Here is a 20,561-nt window from a genome sequence, read left to right as displayed (position 1 = left end):
ATGCATCTAATCTATAAGAGTCTATGTGGATGAGTCATTTTTTGAAGCAGTCTTATAATGTTTACATAGTGGATTATTCTTATTATATCAGCACAAGTGTTTGTCTGATATGTTGTAAATGCTGTCTCTGTTGTAATGGGCCAAATATCGCAGCTGTAGTAGAGCTGATTAGAGACTGAAATTTGTTTGTACAGCTTCTCAGCAGAGGAAAATAATCTGGAACAGAGAGATTGGCTGATTGACATTGTAAATAGCTCGGGTGTAACAAACACACATCAGATTATGTGGAGTGAAGTTTGCTGCTCTTTTGTAGATTTAAATTTTGCTCCGGGTAACTGGGCAGTTGGGAGTTGTGTGTGTGTGTGTGTGTATGTGTGTGTGTGTGTGTGTGTGTGTGTGTGGGTGGGGGTTGCCCATTCTGGATATGTAGCTATTACTGAAAGCTAGCGGAAGGCCGTGTACACACTGGAGATGAATAACAAGCAATTTGAACAAACCTGGTGATTTAATGGGCTTGATTTAAGAGCTGAATAAATACACAGCTAGCATACAAATGGCAAAACAACCCATCCAACTAAACAAAATGTAAACATGTTGTCTTCCTCTCTGGTGTGTAAAGGGTCTTTTATTGAAGGGGACGTCTGCAGTCTTTTACTAACTTTAAATAGCAGGTACACAACTGTCACATAGCTTGAGATGCCACGAAAAAAAAAATCTTTATTTATTGCTGTTGACAATGATGCTCTAGTGGAGGGAATTCCTCCTCCTTCAGAGGATAAGTTTGCGTGTTGGGGGTATTGGACTGGATAAACGTTAGAAGCACAATGAAAAGCACACACAAAGCAAACAGACATGCATGATCTGTCCTGTCTAGCTGAGCAGACCACACAGACAGACGCCGGTCCCGTACTTCCGGAAAGGGTGCATGAAAGGAACAATAAAACAAAAACAAAAAAAAAATGTATATTGTGCCAGCACGCATAATTATTTGATGTTCGATGCCAATTTTCGTCTCCTTTATTTTGATATTTCATTATTGTTTTCTATTTTTCAAATGTTTGTGAATATATAAATATGTATTACTGATGATGTGTAGTGGTACAAAGTACTCGCATGAGAATTTTTTTATACACGAGATGTTTCTAATTTTTGGGGTTTTTTTTATTCTGGTTGTTCTTATTGGGGGTCGAGGTTACTGGGACTGCAGTCTCATCGTGTTTCTGCTTCCAATAAAATATCAAAAAAACACTTTGATTCGTTCTTCCTTTGTCAAACTGTACTGAGGCATTCATGTACCTATAACATTCATGTATTTGCTGCAAAGAGGCACTACCGAGGAGCCATCCTGTTTCATTTTTTAAACTCTGCGGAGAAAGGAGATCTTGAGGGAGTCTGGCATGACTAACTGCTCAGCATGGAGGACGGGGGGAGGCGAGTAGGGAAATGTGACAGGAAACACTCGTCTCACATCCATTAGGAGGTGCGGCGGCTGACCGTCAGAGCGGCCTTTGAGAAGCCCCTACAAGAGCAAAGACAAGAGACCACTGACATGAGAGACGCTCCACCTTGAACTCGAACTGACACGCGACACGCTGCAGCTGCAGACAGTACCTGGATAGTGCGGATGAAATTTAGTGTGACTCGTTCATCAAGGTCACTGTGGGGGGTGTACAGGGTCAGAATCTTCACAATCTGTTCCAAACAGAACAAAACAGATACCAGCATACAGTCAAAAAGCTTGAAGTGGCCAACAGTTTTTTTTCTCTCTTCAGGGCAAATGGTGATAGAGACCCACCTGCTGGCTGGACAGGGCAGTGCAGGTCTGAACAAGGGCCTGTGCGTCCGCCTCCGTCTTTTTCCCCGCCTGCAGCAGCTGAACTGCCTGGATGAGGGGCTCCAGTGTGCCTACTGCGCCCCCTGCCTGCAGGCCTCGGCTCCGCAGCCACTCCTCCAGGAGGCTCACATTATAGCTTAGTGACAAAAGACAGATTGAATAATGTAATACACACATAACAATATAAACACAGTTAGATGGTAATGCAATATGCACATTAGCTATAATATTACTTCATACGAACAATTAATCAATGCTGATACTGTTTCAGGGAGGTATTAATGGCATTGCTGGGGCTGAGGCTGTGGTGTTTAATTGCATTATACAGTCAGGATGTGTATCAACTAGTTTTAAAAATGAATGCCAAAATTGATTTAAAGCAAAAATCTATTAAAGTCAATCAAAAATTAAACTGAAAGAAAATAAATGAATTAAAGTACGTTAAGCTATATAAATTGAATTAACATAAATCAAATGCATGATGATCTTTTCAGGAATTTATTCATGCAAAAAATGCCAAACGCTGTTTCAGTTTCTCCCTCGTGAGTATTAGTTGCTTTTCTTTGTCATACTTCACAGAAGACTGAGCTGTCTTAGTATTAAGCATATTGAAAATACTTTAGCACCTCGTGGTGTATAGCTTGGCCAACCACAGCCATATTCTGTGATGGCAAGTAAAGTGCAATTCAAAGCCACATACTTTTACATGTTGTGAAAAATGTTGCTTATATGTACATTGACCTGTGAATATTTCTACCGTATTTGCATGCCGCGACTCCAGCAGCACATGTCTTTCCTCAGCAGCAGGCTGTTGAGAGCAGTGGCAGAGATGAGGTAGGTGAGCTGGTGGAAGGCCTGCTCCATGTGTGACGGGGGCAGAGCCTGACGGGACAGAGCTGCGTGAAGGGCTCCCAGCTCCCTCAGCACCGCCGCCATAGTGGGAGTGTCGCCTCCTGCGGGTCTGGGGTCTGAGCCTGCTCGCTTTCTGGATGTTGCCAACTTTATGGCAGAGCCAGACAGGCCTGGGATGGTCTCACTCTCCAACAGTGCAGGAACTGAATGAGAGAGGGAGCAGGAGGGAAGGAAGGTAAGCGGAGCAGTTGAAGGGTTAGCACTGAGAGCGTCAGTATCATCTTCATTGTGGTTGTACCTATGATGTTCTGAAGACGTTTTTCTGTGATGGAGAGGAGCTGCTGATAGGCCTGGATACAGAGGTCACTCAAGGCTCGGATCAAGTCACTTACATCAGTGGACAGTGGAACCCGTTCATCTGAGTCAAGGGTCTGAAAAGTGATCAATCCAGTCATCCATTCATAGATTCAAAGACTTTTAATATGTCAGTAGATGTCAGCAATCATCCCCATCCCCATCTAATACAAAGATTATGTCCTGTTGATTCTACAGGACATAGTACATCAGAAACTAGACACAGAGACACTGTCAAACATAGAATAATAAAATAATAACCTACCTTTTTTGGGGAGTGCTGGGTCAACAGATCGTGAAACAGGCAAGCATTTTTCAGCCACAGAGCTGTCATTTCTACATCGTTACTATGTTTCTGTCGGGAAAGATCAGATGAAAATATTGTTACTTGGAGATCAGCTATTATGAGTGTGCGGGTGTGTGTGAGTGTTTTGTATATGTGTGTGTGAGGTGGCGGTTTACTTTCTTGATTGTCAGGGTGAGACACACACATGGCACAAAACAATGACATTAAAAGAGTGTTTCAAAGTCAGCTGTCAATGCTTCGCGGCAACTGACAGCTTCACACGACAGGAGGTGATCTCCCCTTATGCATGAAACCTCAACCATATGGTGCACCAGGCAGACTCAGAAGTCAGGTTACCTTCAGAACTGCCTTCATAGCCGTGACAGCAGCGCTACAGAGAGAGCGGGCTTGAGTTTGGTCTCCGCTGCAGTCGGCCTGACGAACACACAGGAAGAGCACGCTGGCAGACAGACCAGGAGGCAGAGACAGGGCGCCGTCAGCACGGATGTCTGGGCCACGGACAGAAAGAGCGGCGATGGCAGAGAGAAGATGACCGGGTCACATTGGTCGGATAATGACGGGTTAGTGACAGTAAACATAAACATAAACAGTCACATCGTACTCGGAGGCAACACTACAAAAATGTTAGGAGAATTTTAAGAGCGCCCTTACAACTGTTGCAAGAGACACAATTAGAGCTTAAAATAGCCACTATTTTTTTTTTCGGGGAAAAAAAATCAAACAATTTGTTCCAAACTTATAATTGTCTTATGTGATTTGACTATTTTCTGACATTTTATAGATCAGAAAAAAATCGGCAGATTAACTGATGATGAAACCACATGTTGGTTGGATTGCTGGTATACATCATAACGCTTTTTAATTTCTCATAATACCACCCTGAAACTGAATAAAAACAAAAGAATTAACCACCCAAACTGACAAATCTTTAAAGAAATACATGTATCTAAGTTTAGGATGGCTCTGATCTATATGATGTTAAAACACATTCTAAACTAAATGAACTGAATAAATTAATACATTCTGGTTTACTATGTAAAATGTTGTTTCCACTTGAAAAATTCCCGAAATTCAAATACCCCTCCAGGATAAAAAACAAAAGGCGGACAGGGATCAGGCTCACCTGTGATGACGTTCTTGATGAGCTTGTTTTCATCTCTCTTCCTACACTCCAGTAATCCAGTGACTGTTGCTGGCGTCGGTCGCGACGGACAGGAGGTCGTCTCTGGGGTGAAAGCTGATGGGTGAACTGGAAAGGAAAAATGTGACAACACAAGCTACTGAAACAGCAGCACTAAGAGAACTAAGAGAAGCTATAGTATTTCAAGTAAATGATTTCAACCTTTCTACATATTGTGAAGTGAAGCCTTCATACTTTATAAATGTCATCCTTTTAGTGATGAAGAAAAATCTGAATCCGAATTAAAGCGTCAATCATTTACGTGACAACAGCAGTGCTTCTGTCCCGTGCCTTCAGAGATGATGAGATCTTACCTTGTGTCAGGACTCGTCTCAGTGACACTATGTTTTTAAGCTCCTTCACTTCTCTCCTTAGTCTGACACACTCTTGTTCTCTGGCCTCCAGTAGTTCCTGCAGTTCGTTTATGCACAGAAAAGAAGACTTTCAGTAGAGTGGTGATTCTTGGTGGTTTTGGGGAACGTGGGAGCATGATATGTTCAGCGTAAGAAAAGATGCAACATCAAATTGTGTCCTGACTTATGACTCATACAGCATTTTCAGTATAAGAACAATCTTTCAGCAGCACCCCTCATGCACCAGAGATGACTGCCTTTATAAGCTGATACCTGTCGCTGTGCAGCAGATGAAGAGCCAGAGATCACTTCACTAAGCCGCCGCCTCAGAGCCTCCACCTCCTCCTCCCACTGACTGCGTTGGCCTCGCAGCTGGCTCTCCAGAAACCTGACGCAGAAGGGAGCAGAGATTCACCCACCAAATACAAATCACAGCATAAAAATGAAGGGGAGGCTAGTTGAAATCAACGAGTGAGTAGACTGACTTGTTGGCCACTCGCACAGCATCATAAGCATGTGCCAAGTCCTCTCCTTTCATCTTCACTGTCGGATCTTTGGCCACATCCATCTGCTCCATCAGGTGGTCCTGTCAGCACAAACATGAACTCACTGTGACCAAATAAGATTATGTTGCAAGCTGCAAGAAGTACTCAGATACACACTGAACATCAACAATCATTCATGGGGGCAAAAAAACTTCTCATGAAATGTTTTTCCAGCATACTTGAGTGTCTCAACAATGTCTCTCCTACAGTTTCTCACCATTGGTGATTCAGAGTTCCACGCACAGATTCTCCTCTCGAAGGAGGGAGATGTCACGCTGACCTTGCGGACCTCCTCCGGGGAAGGGAAGGCAGAGGAGAAGGGTGAAAGGGAGAGCGGGGTGAGGGACTGGGGTGACAGCAGAGTCGGGGATGGAGGCTCCAAGCTGAGACTCTGGGTGGAGTCTGTCCTACTGTGGCCCTTGGTGCGCTGTTGTGACGAGAAACCAAGATGGAGCTCTAGACCAAAATGGTGCTTTTGTCAGTGAATTGAAGTGTATCTGCAGATGTAGTTCTGAACCTCAGTGAGCAGACTCATCTCCCTGAGGTTGTCGTATCGTTGCTCCAGTCTGGTGAACTCTCTCAGGAGACCCTGATACTTTCTTCTCTCCTCATCCAACTCTGCCCTCAGAGCTGCACTCGCCTGAGACACAGCCTCACGCATACACTCTGTACACACACAAAGAAAAACAGCAAAACAAAGACATAATGAAGACTAAGGGTTTACCTGTGAAGGACAGCACATAAGTATGATGCTACCTTCTTGTGCTTTTCCTTGTTCAAGTAGGCGAGCAGACAGATCCTCTGTCTCTCTGCAAAAATTGTCCTTTTCTCTCTGCAGGGCTTGCAATTCCTTTAAAAAATGAGAAAGAACAAACAAATTAAAATCAGGTCTAAGCAGCAGGTCTAAGAGGAGAAAATGTTTATTAGGAGCCAACTGGTATTCTTCCTTCCTAATAATAACATCATCACCAGCAGAGTTAGAAATATGTCAGGTTATTCTTGGGTTAGTAGACCTACTTGTTTGAGTTGAAGAATCTCCTGGGCAGCCTTTTCCTCGGCTCTTCTCCTTTCCTCCGCCTCGATCTCGCTGATGATGGGGATGGGCTGAGGCTTCTCGAGTTTTTCGCTCTCTAGTTCCTGTATCACTGTCTTCAAAGCCTCCAGCTCGGCACTGGCGGCCTCTCGCTCTGCATGCAGGGTGTCTCTCAAAGCCGCACTCTCCCTGCCCTGGAGACATATGTACACAACTTAATTATGAGAACGGAGAGGAAAATGTCCTCTTGACACACACATTGCAGGGCATGGCATCAGAGGATCAAACTGTCTTCACCCACCGCCTGGTCTGCTTTCAGCTGCAGCTGTATCAGTTTGACTTCCATGCCCTTGTTGAGCTCTCTGTATCTCTCCACTGAGCGGGCCTCAGTCTTTAGTTTCAACAGCTCTCTCCTGGCTGCTCTGCGGCGCAAGCAGCACTGCATGAACACCACCGCCGCACGCACTCGCTTGTACGCCTGCCTCGCCAACCATCCACGCACTCTCGCCTGGAGTAACACAGCAGCACGCTCCGCCACCACCTGAGGAGGGAGAATAGGGTTTATGTTTTTCATCAGTTCAAGTTATGTCCACTTAAACTGATTATTCTCTCTTCTAAACAGGTCAGAACTGCAATTTTAAAGAAAAAGTGACATAAAAACAGATCAAAATGGGCAAGTGACAAAGATTGAAAGATTTACTGATGTGGTGGTTAAGGTTAAGACAAAATGCTGACCAGTCTGTATCTACGTCGTGCCAGTGCGCCTCTGGTGAAGGCCTGGATGGTCACAGTAGCCTGTCGGATCATGAGGAACAACTGCCTGACCACCACCATGCGGTAGGTCTTCTGGATTACTAAAGCAGCCTTGGAGTAGCGCAGAGTCAGAGCCAACCTGCAGCCCAAATGACAAAAAGCAGAACATTTGATTTAAAGATATGGGCTGTCAGGCCATGCACTATTTTTCTAGTTTCCAGACATTATAGTCCAATGTAAAAAAAAAATCTCATAGCTCACCTATTTCCCTTTTATTTTATTTAAAGATATACAAACAATTGAATAAAATGTTCTATCACTGAAGGTCAACCCTCTTAACTTGGATCATCATAGTTTCCTGCTACAACCAAACGTTTCCAAAGTCTGGGAGAGGACACATAAACCACAGGTTAGGACAGACACACAAATATCTTTTCCATCCTCACCGCCTGGCCAGAGCTCCTCTGCAGTATCTCTGTATGGTGACAGTTGCCCAGCAGATCCTGGTGTATCTAACTCGTGCCAGCCACCCTCTGACTCGACTCTGGATGATCTCAGCAGCAGCACGCAGCCTCTCAGCTCTCAGCCTCTCCAGAAGAGCCACCTGACCGGCTCGAAAAAATACTTTGGTCTTTCCAAAGCAGTACTGGTCCTGGTCTGGGATGAGCTCAGGCAGGGCCTGTCTGCACAAGGCCTGGGCCTGCTCCTGGTTCTGAGGACCTCGAAGCAGAAGGCGGTACCTACTGAAGAACTCCTCATACGTCCATCTGGGGATAAAGTTTTTCAACAGAAATCATGGTGGTTCTGGTCAGTTTTTTTTTTGGTCTATTCCTCTACTTACAGAGAGTTAGATGAATGTCTAGGAAATATTCAGCACCTGGATGGATAACCTGCAGCACTGATGCGAATTGTCTCCAGAACCCCACAGGCTCTCAGCTGTTGGACTGTCCTCCTGGGGTCAAACCTAACAAAGCAAGGCTGTTACGTGGGGCTGCTCATTGGACAAACTCAAATGCATAAACTCTTTTATGAAGCGCAAGCCAAACAAGACGTACAAAAAAGGTTGTTTGAGGTCGTTGGGCTTAATGCAGCGGACATAGTGAGGCGTGGTGCTGTTGAGAGTGTCCATGAGCATCTGTAAGGACTGACGGAACTGACGGGCACCGAAACAAAGCACAAAACATACAGTGTTAAAGGCAAAGTCTCTATTCAGTCCACAAGTCACACGGACATGGTCATTAGAGCTCACCTGGAAGCCCACTGTCAGTTTATGTTCTCTGGTGGCCCTTTTACCTGAGCGAACACTTCCATTAGTCACATTTCCCTGCTGCTGGAACAACTCTGCCACCAGCTCAGACTGACACACACAGAAACAAGTTAGTGATGCCCTGGTCACATAGAAGATAAACAAATTCATGAAATTTAATACTGCATGCATGCCAACCTGACTGGCTCTGAGAATGTTAATGAGCTCCTCAAAGACTGTGTCTCGATTCTTGTCTAAAAAGCCTTCGCATTCATACTGCACCTGATGAAAAAGGAAAAGTGATACTACATACCATCATTCTGTGATTACAAATTGTTTTTACTGAGGCCCCTAACTGGAGAACTAAATTACTAACCGTGTCAGCAAAGTGCAGGATGATGAAGGCACTGCTGGACATCCGAGGTTTCCGGAAGTGAGGGTGGGGCTTGCTGTTCAGGTGCTGGTCACACAGCTTGCGCACCCAGCTCTCATCTGAACCTTTGGGCATCTGATGACACATAAAGCTTAACACATCAAACCACCGACTTAAAAAAGACAAAATAGATCCATGGTTTGACATTTAATCTGCACATGCTGAGACTGAGCAGGTGAGAGAAGGACATTCATGACTGACCCTGCACTCCTCGTCTAATAGATCAAACAGGCCCAGTTGCCCCTCTATGAGATTGATGCACTGCTGATTGTCACTGAACTCGATCCTGCTCCAGGCCAGCTCTTCCCGGATGTACTCCTCCTGCTCCAAGTGAAACACGTGCTGTAGACGCACACAAACAAGTAAATATAAAAACCTAAAGACTGAGACAAACAGAAAACAGCTGACTCTAAACAGAAGGCTAGAGGAAGGAAAAAAAACTCTATTCCACTGAATCAGAACAAAACAATGTGATTTTGGGAACTTTCACTGATAAGAAAGTACACAATACTATGAGCATACCACACATGCACATTAAGATATGCATTAACTTGCATAGGATGTCTCCCTGTCACATGACTTACCCTGTTGAACTGCTGTTGCAGCTTTTCATTTGCGTAATTTATACAGAACTGCTCAAAACTGTTCCGGTCAAAGGTCTCAAACCTGCTCCGAGAGAAAAGACTCGTCAGATTAACTTGTATAATACTAACACTGTTTCTATTGGGATTAAACAAACTTTACCATAAAAACACTTTGTTTTCAGTGTAACAAGGCCCATGACTCACCCATAGATGTCTAGCACACCTGTGAAGGATCTGACCTGCCCCCTCTGGGAGCGCAGAGCAGAGTTTAGCCTCTGCACAGTCCATGAAAACAGCTGGCCATAGATGTGCTTGGCCAATGCGTCTCTGGCTTCTACAGTCTGCTGACCAGACATGGGTTTGACCAGCATCTCCCCCCCTACAACCAGTCTGCGATGACAGAGCCAGTGGGCCATCTGAGGTCCTTCTACTCCTAACAGCTTGGAGAAGACAGCCAGAGAGCCATCGTTTGCCTGAGAAAAAACAGAGGGTAAACCTGAACAAGAGAGAAAAAAATGTGTTTATAGAAGAACTACAGCACTGCAGGAGAGAGGAGACATTTCTTACATCAATGTAACTCCTGTCAGAAGCTTTCCCACTGGCTTGAATGTTGACATTTCCCAGATGCAGAACAGCTGCCAGGATCCTGAAGAGCTCCATCTGTTGGTCAGGCTGCACACCTGCAAGTTCAACAGATACACTGACAATTTATCTTCATAACCAAGAGCATAATCCAGTCACCTGAATCTACAGATGAATCCTCAAATGTTGTGTGTGTGTGTGCATGTACCCAGAATGGTGAAAGCATTGCGAGTGCGCTCCATGTCTGACAAATCATCAGTACCAGGAATCTCCATCTCTCCTCCCTGGCTGGTGTAGCGGAAACACTCAGGTGCATCTGTGAGTAAAACAAAAAAACAAACAGTCTGACTGCATGCAACACGGATAGCGTTGCAACAATTAATCAATTAATCCATGAGTGGATTGAAAGAAAATAAGCTGTCTATTTTGATAATTGATTAGTCATCTTGGCCATTTACAAGCAAAAATGTCAAACAGATTAGCTAGTTCCAATTTCATTAATCTAATGGATTTGCTGCTTTTCTTTGTTCTTTGCTGCTTTCAAAAATGTCACTTTGGGCTCCTGAAAACTGAGATGACAACTTTCCACGATTTTTTATTTTCATTTTTTTTGACATTTTACAGACTGTGAAAATAATCAGCAGAATAATTAATAATGAAAAGAGTAGTTAGCTGTAGCCCTAGACATGGGCATTATAACATAAAATGTTTCGTGGACATAATGAATGGAAAACAAGTGTAGTCTTGGTGTAATCTCACCAAGTTTAAAGGATCTCATTTCAGGTAAATCTCTGGAGGCACACAGCTGGTAGAAGATGTGGTAGTTCCTCTCTGATGATGCCTGACATCCATATAAATATACAGGGACGGTGTTCAATATTGGCAGGAGTAAATTTCCCCTTTTAACAGATGAAAGATTCTTATGTGTGAAAAATGGTTACATCATCATTCTGGCTAAATGGCTTACTTGGAAGACAACCCTTGACTTCTCCAGGAGATATGTCCTCATGTTTGCCCCAATGATGTCCCCTTTTCTGCCAAAGCCAATTTCGATGTACTTCCCAAAACGACTGCTGTTGTCATTTCGAGTGGTTTTAGCATTTCCGATAGACTGCAGACAAAAGTTTATATCTTTAACAAAAAACACAATTGATGGGAAAATCCGTTTATCAAACTATCAAAACTATCCAACCACCTATTACCTCCATTATAGGGTTGGAGGCCAGAACCTTCTCCTCCACACTGGTCTGCTGTGCTGCTCCTCCAACCACAGCAAAGTATCGCATGGTGAATTTGGCTGAGACTGTTTTCCCCGAGCCAGACTCTCCACTGATGATGATAGACTGGTTTTTCTCCTCCCTGTAGACACACATGGGGTGTCTCTCAGATCATAAATAGTGAAGTCATGTTACAATATTCCCTTCACTCCCTTGCTTATACTTTAGACACTTCAACTACAGTTTGAAAGGTCAGCAAGGTGGTTGTCATAACGTGAGCCTTGGCCTGTGACCTCTGACCTGGTCATGGTGCGGTAGGCCTCCTCGGCCACAGAAAAGATGTGAGGCTCCATGTCGGCCATGTCCTGACCGCTGTAAGCATCGATCACCTCCTCTCCGTATATAGGCAGTTGGTCATAGGGATTGATGGCCACTAACACAATACCTGGAAGAACAGGAAAAGAAAGTGACGCCAGAGTGTGGCTTTGATTGACTTGATCTTTCATAAGGTCATATAAAGTAAGTATTTTGTCCGTGTAGAAAATGTACTTCAAAATATAAATTTTTGTAACATTTTAGAAGAGTTCATGTAATAACTCTCTTTTTTAATTTTTAAAACCAACTATATCAACCTCGAGTTAAAATGAAACCAAGCACACATTACTCATAACTATAGTGAAGATAAACACACAACCTATGCCATTTTATAGGGATTAAAATAAAAAAAATGTCATTGTTCATGACAAAACTATACAAATGAAGGGACAGAGTGAGTTTTACACATCTTAAACCAGTGGTAGTGCCTTCACTGCCACTGGTTTAAGATGTGTAGTTGCCTCCTTGGCTCAACCTTTGACCTGCTGTAATACAGCTGACATTATGAGCTATTATCATGCAGACAGAAGCACACAGGAGCTGCCTGTTGGCACAAATCTCAAAGACTTTCTGTCATTCATGTTGCCTCACTGTTAGCTGGAAGGTCATCACTGTCTGCTTTAGCCCTTTCAGTGCTCACCACAGTATGTGTAAATGCTGCTGTAGTCCAGGAATCGAACCCGCAGGTTGTGCAAGACAGCAGGTTCATGGAGGAAGCTGAGAGCTGTTAGATCATTTTCCCCCTCCAGGATGTCGGGGTTTCCCAGTGGTGGGAGGTCGGAGGGGGACGCCACTGGGTATTGGACTTCCTACCAATTGAGAGGAAAGTCAGGAGTCTTCGTTGTGGAAAATTTAAAGCGACAGACAGCGTTTAGCATTGGCACTGTTGGATGAGGACCGTGATGCTGCTATACTGCATCTCACCTTTCCATTAGAGAGCTGCAGCAGGAGATGTTTGTCTGCAGGACTGTAGTCCTGGAGGAGCAGCGCTGACATCCAAACTGCATCTGGGTCAGGAATCCACACGCTTTCCCCCTAGCAAAGGCACAGGTAATTTGTGAAACTGTAAAAATTCAGTCTGAATAATAAAGAAGAACAGAGATACTACAGGTTGAACATACTCAATGTGTATGAAACCCATTTAGAGTCTGGGAAAGAAGAGATTTTGAGTAAATAATACTGTGCTGCTCAGGCAGATGTAACACTTCCTGGCCCCACCCAGACAAGACATTTGTCAGCCATCAGCATAAAAAGGTCCTAAACAGTGTTAAAAATTAACACTGGTCACCCTACTCTTAAATAACTTAGATGGATTAGCCATTATCTTCTTTTAACGGATCTAAATTATTTGCCTATTTACAAGTTAAGTTTGAAAGCATACTATTACAGTTTTAAACATTACATACCACTTAGTTTGCAGAAGGGTAAAAGTATCAGATTTTTGCAGTTTATCACAATCTATCATTAACTGTAACCAACTTAAGAGCGCATAACCATCAGGAAAAAAAGTCATAGAAAATACTGACAAGCACATACCAAATGTTAAAGAGATACATCATTATAAACTGCAGAAAATAAAGATATAAAATGTATCAAATCAGTCTTACCTTGCTGTATAACTCCAGCGAATCCATTTTGACTACTTTAAAGCATTCAAGAGGGCATCATTTTTCTTAAAGAAAAAAAAGAAAAATTAGAAGAAGGAATCAAAAGGGGTGACATCTACATGAAGGGTCTGCGTCCTCCACACTTCTGCCCCAGAGCCACTATGCATGCTGGTGACAGTATTTTGCACTTTGTCCTGGCCCACAATGAGGCAGGAGGACTGCCAAGTTAACAGTTAATCTGCAAGAGGATGCAGTGATTGAATGAGCGGAGTTTGAATCATTACTGCCATATAGACTGGCCCCTGATCAGATGCATTTCCATACATTTAACCCCAGTTACAAATGCAAATGTACAAAGTAGTTTCAGTACCTTTAAAAGAAAGCAGTAAAGACACAGCATCAGGAGAGTCAATGACATACAGACTCATTTTAATAAGTAATACAATCAAATTCATTTCAGCAATCAGCCTGCTGATATTGAGAAGGGAATTTCATGATTTGGGCTGGTGGTGTTATTCACCATCAAACTTAGAGAAAAAAAAAATACAAAGTCATTATTCCTCAGATACCAAATGAAAAGACATTAAAACTAAACGTTAACTGTAACTTGTTGTGTCACCAATTCTGTGCATGGGTCTACAAGGAGGCAGCATGTGTGTGGTAACATTGACACATATGGGAAAAAAAAAAAATAGAAAGTGGACTGAAGCTGACCAAAACAAAGCCTTGGCACTAAACAGCAATGTTTCACAACATCAGTAAGCACCTATGATGATTATGACAGTTTAAAACAGTACAAATTGTACATTAGAAAGAGGTTTCAAGTCATTTTTCTCCCACTGAGGTCCATCATGTGTACTTTTCTTTTTTTACCTTCCTCATGTTTACAACAGCAGAGCCAGGACAGTCGCTTACAGTAAAAGATGAAGCAGACTAAGTTACACATAAGTAAACCTACACCCTTCTCTTAAAAATGACGTTTCCTCTTTGGTCAAAAATGACTCAGAGTAAAACACCTGACAATACAGACAATATTTTCCTTGAAATTATAGCAAGACAAACAGACTCTCTAATGAAAGGACATGGGACGACAAGAACATGTGCATTAGTAACATCAGCCACCTGCAGGTTGGCACCAGCACTCATTTAAATTAGCTCAAGCCAGTATAGTTAGATGTGAACAGGTTCCACTAGAAAAGACAGTTGATGTATTCTGTGTCAGACTACTCATGTAGTGCATCATAAAATACAAGAAAACGACCTGTCAAAAATACAAAACATTCATCTCTAATGGGCCCAGAAACAAAAGCACCCAGGTCGAACTGAAGCTGACATAAAATGTTTGGATCTGACATGATTGTCACAAATAATTCATAACCATTCAAAGCCTTTTAGTAGAAAATACACTTATGACCAAACACTGAATTTGACAAACTGGAGATAAGTTCATTTTAATATTTGCAAGTCTATTTGCTGCAACTTCTTTTAAAAAATGTTTTAAAATGTCCAAGTGAGGGGGGGGGAGCTCAGAGTGTTTAAATTGGCCTTGAAGTCAAAAGTCCTATCTGGTGGAGTTATACAAGACTCCCAGGTGTTCCCTCTGGGGTACACAGGACTTCAGGCTGGATGGGACTGGCTGAAGTCAGGTGAAGGTTTAAGTTGGACACAGATACTCAGGGACAGTTCACCAGGGCTGGAATGCTGCAGGGCTCCTACTGTTCATGGTCGTATGTGTGCAGGCTTTGAACAAACCCACCCGGACTTCACAAAACTCTACAGGAGGAAGGGACAGACAATCAGAACAGACATACTGTCTACGTTATTGCAATTACTAGGGTGAAGCTAATACTGGGTAACAATTCATGATCTGTCTTCAAAGTGCAAGAAGCTAACAAAGACTTACTTTGTTTGCAAATTGACTTTAACGTTCAATTCATGAGTCAGTTTCCTGTGTGAGCCACAGGTGGGACAGAACTACAAGCTCATACATACACTACACAGCACATATGCTCTCAGGCCTAAATAGTCCGTTAACCAACCTGTGCTATACGCTCTCCATATCTTCACTGCCGTTGCCCTCCTCCTTCAGAGCCTCTCCTTCGTTGGCAGCCTCCTCAACGTGGGCCAACATATCTGCCATCAGTGCCTCCTCCAGCCTTTTCCTCACACTGTACACCAGCTCCTCCTGTTTCCTACACATGAACCCAACAGGAAGCTGTTACAGTTGGCAGTTACAGCTGCCTGTAACAGCCACTGAATCAGCACACAACAGATGGTGTGTTTTTACAGGGTCACTCCTTGTGGACTGTGGGATTTCTGAACAGACTCCACTCTGTTATCGTTGGCTGAATCAAGGGTGACAAAAAGCGACAAAGAAATCCTTGATGCCATTTCTAATTTGGAAGATTTCTCTGGAATTTCTTTGCAACTCAGCTTTTCTTTTTTTATATACTTGTCATTATGCTTAAAACACTTTGCTCAAAGGAAGAAAAGGAACTGCATTTTGGACTGACTGTTGGATACTGGCCTTGAGCAAGTAACAATCAGGATCTAACACAGTAAACACCAACGGGTGATCCATGAGGGGAGGTGTTCTGTGATCGCCCACCTGATGTCCTCATCAGTGACTATGAATGCCTTGCACAGCGGCTGAGCCGTGTTGAGCCACACTCCAGGGTTCTTCTCCACAGCCGCAGACAGCTGGCCGGTGATGGGAGCAGCGCTCGTGTGCAGAGCGCTGGCAATAGCAGACAGGAGAGTCTTGTCTGTGCAGCCTGGACCAACACCTGAGGGACAGAGTGGAGTGATTATAAGATATTCTGCAGAAACATTAAAGCTGTAACTCACTCAGGATTGGCTGTAAGTTATAAAAATTAAAAATGAGCAATTCTGACATGAGAAAAATAAGATGACATTTCAAAATACAAGCTGTTTATTTGGTCTGAAGAATCTGTGTCTAACTTATGTGTATCACCTTGCAGGCCTTTTGGAAGCTCCATTGTTTTGACCAGCTCCTCTGCAATGTCATAAGCATTAAGACCACTGAGTTTCTTCTCCCAAAACAGCTGTAGATAAATAGAGTGACATTAGCTGCCTTAAATTTAAAATATCCTGCTGCTGCTGCCAGTGAAGCACACATGCACGCACGCACACACACACAGACCTTTAACATATTCAAACTCAAACCCGGTTCATCCAGTTCAAAAGAAGTAACGGTATCAGATAACATGTGGCTCAGGTTAACATGGGGTGATACCAACAGAAATAGGTGGAAGTTCACCTGTCTAGGCTGGTCGACGGCTTTCTGAGGATCTGTCTTCACTTTGTTGTTTGGGTGGTTGGTAACCTTGGTAACAGGCTGCTTAAAGATGGAGGCTGTCTGTCTGACAGGAAGCGACGTGTTCAAGTCAGGCTTGCCCTTAAAAATATCAAACGCAGAGGAGGAGGTGAGGATGAACAGGAAACTTTACAGGAACCACACAAGTGCTGATTAGCGTACTGCGTCAGGGCTCAAGTCAGCTAGCTTGAAATGATCCTGTATGTGAAATCAAGCCTGAAAGGACAAAGACATAACTTTACTGTTGTCACCTTTCATCAACACATAGCCACCTGGTGTGCTGATGTATTAAGTTTAACACAATCAGCCATCAATTATTCATTAAAACCTGACCCATCTGAGAGTCTCTAGGTCGAAAAGAGAATTAAAAAAAAATGTTTGGTGTTAACTGTCATAAAAAACAAAACTGCTCCTACAAAAGTCTCTCTCCAGCTGCAATGAATTTGTTTAAACATTTAAATCTTATTTTATGTAGAAGTACGTAGTTGTCTGCAATAATTTAAGTTAGAGAAGCAATATACATAATGCTGTTGTGGGAAAAGACTTCATGATGCTATTAGACTACAGCAGTTTATTACTGAAGATGTAACAAAATTTCCAGTTAGACAAGTCACTCTAGTCTGCATGTAATGATTTTGTTACAGAGTTCCACCTGCAGTGTTTGATCTATTAACACTTCACCACTCTACAATACCATTACTGTTGCCCTGCAAAAAAACACGGTCCAGACCACCATGCGCTGCCCGTTGTTGCTCACCTTGTTCTGGTTATTGTTATCATAGCGCAGTCTCTGGCGGTTCTTATTCAACTTGCTCATGAGCATCTTCCCCGTGCGGAAATCGAAGGAGCTGAGGTCCATCTGGTTACCAAGGTAACGAGCCAGCTGAGGCTTGCTCCGAAACTTCTTCCCAGATGGACTGCCGGGGAGGGAGAGACACGAAAAACCACTATAGTAATATCATCTCAAACAAAACAACAAAAAAGTCAGAACAAAAAAAAAAAACATCAAGACTGAGAGACAAACACAGACGAAGGGAGGGAAACTAAAGAAACAAGTCACGCTTTAAAAAAACACACACACAACAAACAAAATATTACAAACAACATGCAACAAGTCAAAAGTAAACAGAAGCAGAGCACATTCAACTGGGCGATGACACTGAAATCACATTACTTTGTGAAATGGATGCAATCTTTGATGAATATTCTATCTAAGCCCTGTTATCTATTACAAGCTGCACATTTTAGTATCTTGAGCAGATATGGCTATACAACATACCAAACAATATTGTATATACAGCCTTAAAACTAACCTGTAAATAAAACAATGAACACAATGCAAACATGGCAGTACTAACATTTGACCAAATGTTTCAGAATGGAAACATTGCAGCTCCACTAGTGGGAGCAACAATATCTTTAGCCTGAGCGATGGCCAACAAAAGGAACAACTGTGGGTGGATACGTGCTAGTAACTCATGCAAATGTTTCTTACATCACACACCACAGTTAACACCAGTATGATTGTACAGTTAGCCTACCACAGACTATACAACCGACCCGCCTCCCCCCTCTCTTGCCTCTGTTCCTCATCTTGCTCTTCTCCTCTGCTAAATGAAAACAAATCTGGCGTTGTTGATACACTTCAATTGGAAATAAAGAGTATTAACTGTGAAGACACTGAGTTTTATTCATCAAAGGCCTCCCAGGCGTGAGCTGCTGCTGCTGCTACTACTAGCCTGCACGGTTGAACAGACTCCTTATCCAAACACTTGTGAGAGGAGCTGGCCTGGCCGGCTCCCAAACTTTATACCAACCTCCGACCCCCTTATCATACTCTTTTCTGTCTCCGTCCGCAACCTTGGTGTCTTGTGCACCTACTGAGTTTTTGCAAAGCCTCGTTCGTTTAGTACCTAAAATAATAGACATCGCTTTTTCCAGCTGACAAACCCGACTTTCTGGTCACTTCTTCCATTTTCCAGCCCTTGGGGAGAGCAGTGCAATCCCACCTTTTCTTCTCCATTTCCCACGCGAGTAGCCTATAAATCCACTAAAAGTTAATGATCAGATTGTATTTAAGGAAATGTGTCGTTTTTTAGGGTGGCAGGCCTATCGCTTCTTACGCTTTTGTTACGACCATATCACAACATGCGCCCTCAGTTAATGGGATCTCCCTGCTAACAACATCTCGTCTCTTTGTCGTCGCGTAGATCGTTCCGCCGCGGACCTCAGCCACATCACTACCTGCCTGTCTCGTCTGGGCACGAGGGCTACATCCGCAAGGATAACATAGGAACGCGCGCGGGTATGTCCATACACTGCCAGGCAGCCAGGACGAGTCAGGAAGTGAGACGGTCCAAACTTCAGAATAAAAGCACAACTTGGTCACTGACTAAACATACCAAACATGCGAGATCATTTTATCCAATTTTATCTCAAAGGGCTCCTTAGAAGTCTCGACATTACATTTAGAACACCAATTTCTAAAATTACAGTTTGAAAAAAATTCATTATAAATTTGTTTGGAATACGTTAATGTTCTCCAATCTATCCTCTATCTTAAGGTCTCCCTTAAAATAATATATCAGAGGAATTACCTAAATAAATTAAGGTAATATAAAACATAAGAGCCCAGTAACTGCTTAATGTATAAAATCATGTACATTTTCTAAAATTGTTGTCATGTCAATATTATCACGGATAAAATCGAAATACAACGTCAAAACTTAAATGTCCATGCGATTTACGACCAAGTTACTTTTATAAATTTATTAAATTAGGAAAAGTGATAAAATAATGGTAACTCACTATTAACTCCACTCCACTACTGACTTCTTGAATAATAGACAGAGGTCATGTGAAGACGATTCCCGCCAAGAAACAGAAAATTTAGAGTAAGGACTTTGAAAATACTTTTTTGCTCGGTTTTTGAACGGTTTTGAAATATTTTACCGGAAGTAATGGTTTCTTTTCTATGTACCTTGAGCGCTACATCAATGTTAACGTATGGCAAACATAAATTTGACTGCTGCTACAAATAGACCGTAAATAGCAATCACGCTGATGCAATGACAACATTTGTGGACGCCGCAGAATAATTACATATAAAAGATGCAATAAAATATCGCCCTTCACTTGTAGCTCGTTGAGTAATAAAAATGTGAAAGTTTCATGTAAGCTAGCGACGTGAAATTGGAGAGCCGTTTCACCACAATGCCTACCGTTGTCATTCAGACTCGGAGCCGGCATTTATGAATGAGCAAAGTAGATCTTGTTGATTAAACACAGACACCATTTGAAAAAGCATGTCATGCATTTATGGTGGCTTTATGCACGTAACAACGATGAACCAAAAAATATAATCTGCTTTGTGCGGTTAAAATCTGTGTCGAAATAGCACTGTCGACGCCGTACGTTACAGCGACTCCATGCTCAACGTTAATTCAACATTAGCAGTAAATATCAGGAAAATGAAACCATATATTACAGTAATGTTAAAAAAAGGACCGGCATCCTAGCTGAAGACCACAGCACTGCAATTTACAAATGCGAGACCAACGAGTGCATCTGTTAATCGATGATAAGCACTTTCAAAATATATTATTAAAACGACACATTGCGTATCAAACGTTACAGTTACGATTAATACCCTTCTTGGTGGTTAATTCCCCCTGAAATGATGTACTTACTCGTTTTTATCCATCTTGAAGACACTATCTCGTTTTCTCCCTCTCGCTATGTTAAATCCCTTCTCCCCTCTCCTCTTTCAGTCCCCTCCCCCTTCGATGGAGAAATGAAAGACATTATCCACGCAAATTTCGCAGTCTGGCTGATAAACTGGGTATAATGCAAGGCCAAACCACCCAGCCCCGTAATACCTCGGTAAATATGTAACTCGACATACACTCGGAATAACGCTGTCAGAGACTTCACATATGCGTCCTCTTCAATCATAAATTTACTTCGCCA

The 20,561-nt window shown here is 42.7% G+C and overlaps 2 protein-coding genes across 8 annotated transcripts; both read right to left on the bottom strand.

Annotated features, from left to right (window-relative positions):
* Positions 1 to 792: 792 nt before the first annotated feature.
* Positions 793 to 13,557, bottom strand: si:dkey-110c1.10 (unconventional myosin-Va). Of its 3 annotated transcripts, XM_046392008.1 has the most exons (35): positions 13,256 to 13,557; positions 12,573 to 12,683; positions 12,289 to 12,457; positions 11,574 to 11,718; positions 11,259 to 11,415; positions 11,024 to 11,167; positions 10,816 to 10,897; positions 10,265 to 10,372; positions 10,042 to 10,154; positions 9,679 to 9,947; positions 9,475 to 9,556; positions 9,092 to 9,232; positions 8,834 to 8,965; positions 8,656 to 8,739; positions 8,461 to 8,568; positions 8,267 to 8,364; positions 8,089 to 8,175; positions 7,658 to 7,978; positions 7,194 to 7,350; positions 6,760 to 6,999; positions 6,443 to 6,652; positions 6,182 to 6,275; positions 5,943 to 6,091; positions 5,643 to 5,852; positions 5,366 to 5,466; positions 5,154 to 5,268; positions 4,842 to 4,938; positions 4,471 to 4,596; positions 3,684 to 3,835; positions 3,306 to 3,395; positions 2,985 to 3,117; positions 2,592 to 2,889; positions 1,796 to 1,970; positions 1,612 to 1,692; positions 793 to 1,519 (listed from the first exon to the last, which is right to left on the bottom strand). In XM_046392008.1, exons 1-35 carry the CDS (start codon positions 13,280 to 13,282, stop codon positions 1,358 to 1,360), a joined length of 4,968 nt encoding a protein of 1,655 aa, XP_046247964.1. In that variant the 5' UTR covers positions 13,283 to 13,557; the 3' UTR covers positions 793 to 1,357. The 3 variants fall into 3 exon arrangements, with proteins under 3 accessions (XP_046247964.1, XP_046247963.1, XP_046247965.1); XM_046392007.1 differs by having other exon boundaries at positions 8,461 to 8,739; XM_046392009.1 differs by lacking the exons at positions 793 to 1,519; positions 1,612 to 1,692; positions 1,796 to 1,970; positions 2,592 to 2,889 and having other exon boundaries at positions 2,995 to 3,119; positions 3,307 to 3,395; positions 8,461 to 8,739.
* Positions 13,558 to 13,663: 106 nt separating this feature from the next.
* Positions 13,664 to 20,429, bottom strand: mbd3b (methyl-CpG binding domain protein 3b). 5 transcript variants are annotated; one of them, XM_046392013.1, is made up of 8 exons: positions 18,716 to 18,880; positions 18,506 to 18,631; positions 17,350 to 17,509; positions 16,536 to 16,673; positions 16,230 to 16,320; positions 15,864 to 16,041; positions 15,295 to 15,447; positions 13,664 to 15,028 (listed from the first exon to the last, which is right to left on the bottom strand). In XM_046392013.1, exons 1-7 carry the CDS (start codon positions 18,730 to 18,732, stop codon positions 15,300 to 15,302), a joined length of 858 nt encoding a protein of 285 aa, XP_046247969.1. In that variant the 5' UTR covers positions 18,733 to 18,880; the 3' UTR covers positions 13,664 to 15,028; positions 15,295 to 15,299. The 5 variants fall into 5 exon arrangements, with proteins under 5 accessions (XP_046247969.1, XP_046247971.1, XP_046247970.1 ...); XM_046392015.1 differs by lacking the exons at positions 18,506 to 18,631; positions 18,716 to 18,880 and adding an exon at positions 20,282 to 20,429; XM_046392014.1 differs by lacking the exon at positions 18,506 to 18,631 and having other exon boundaries at positions 18,716 to 18,884.
* Positions 20,430 to 20,561: the final 132 nt, after the last annotated feature.

The sequence above is a fragment of the Scatophagus argus genome, chromosome 6, assembly GCF_020382885.2.
Source record: "Scatophagus argus isolate fScaArg1 chromosome 6, fScaArg1.pri, whole genome shotgun sequence".
In the NCBI taxonomy this organism is placed as follows: Eukaryota; Metazoa; Chordata; class Actinopteri; family Scatophagidae; genus Scatophagus; species Scatophagus argus.
The sequence above is the reverse complement of the archived record's forward strand: the minus strand, read 5'-3'. Positions and strand labels throughout refer to the sequence as shown.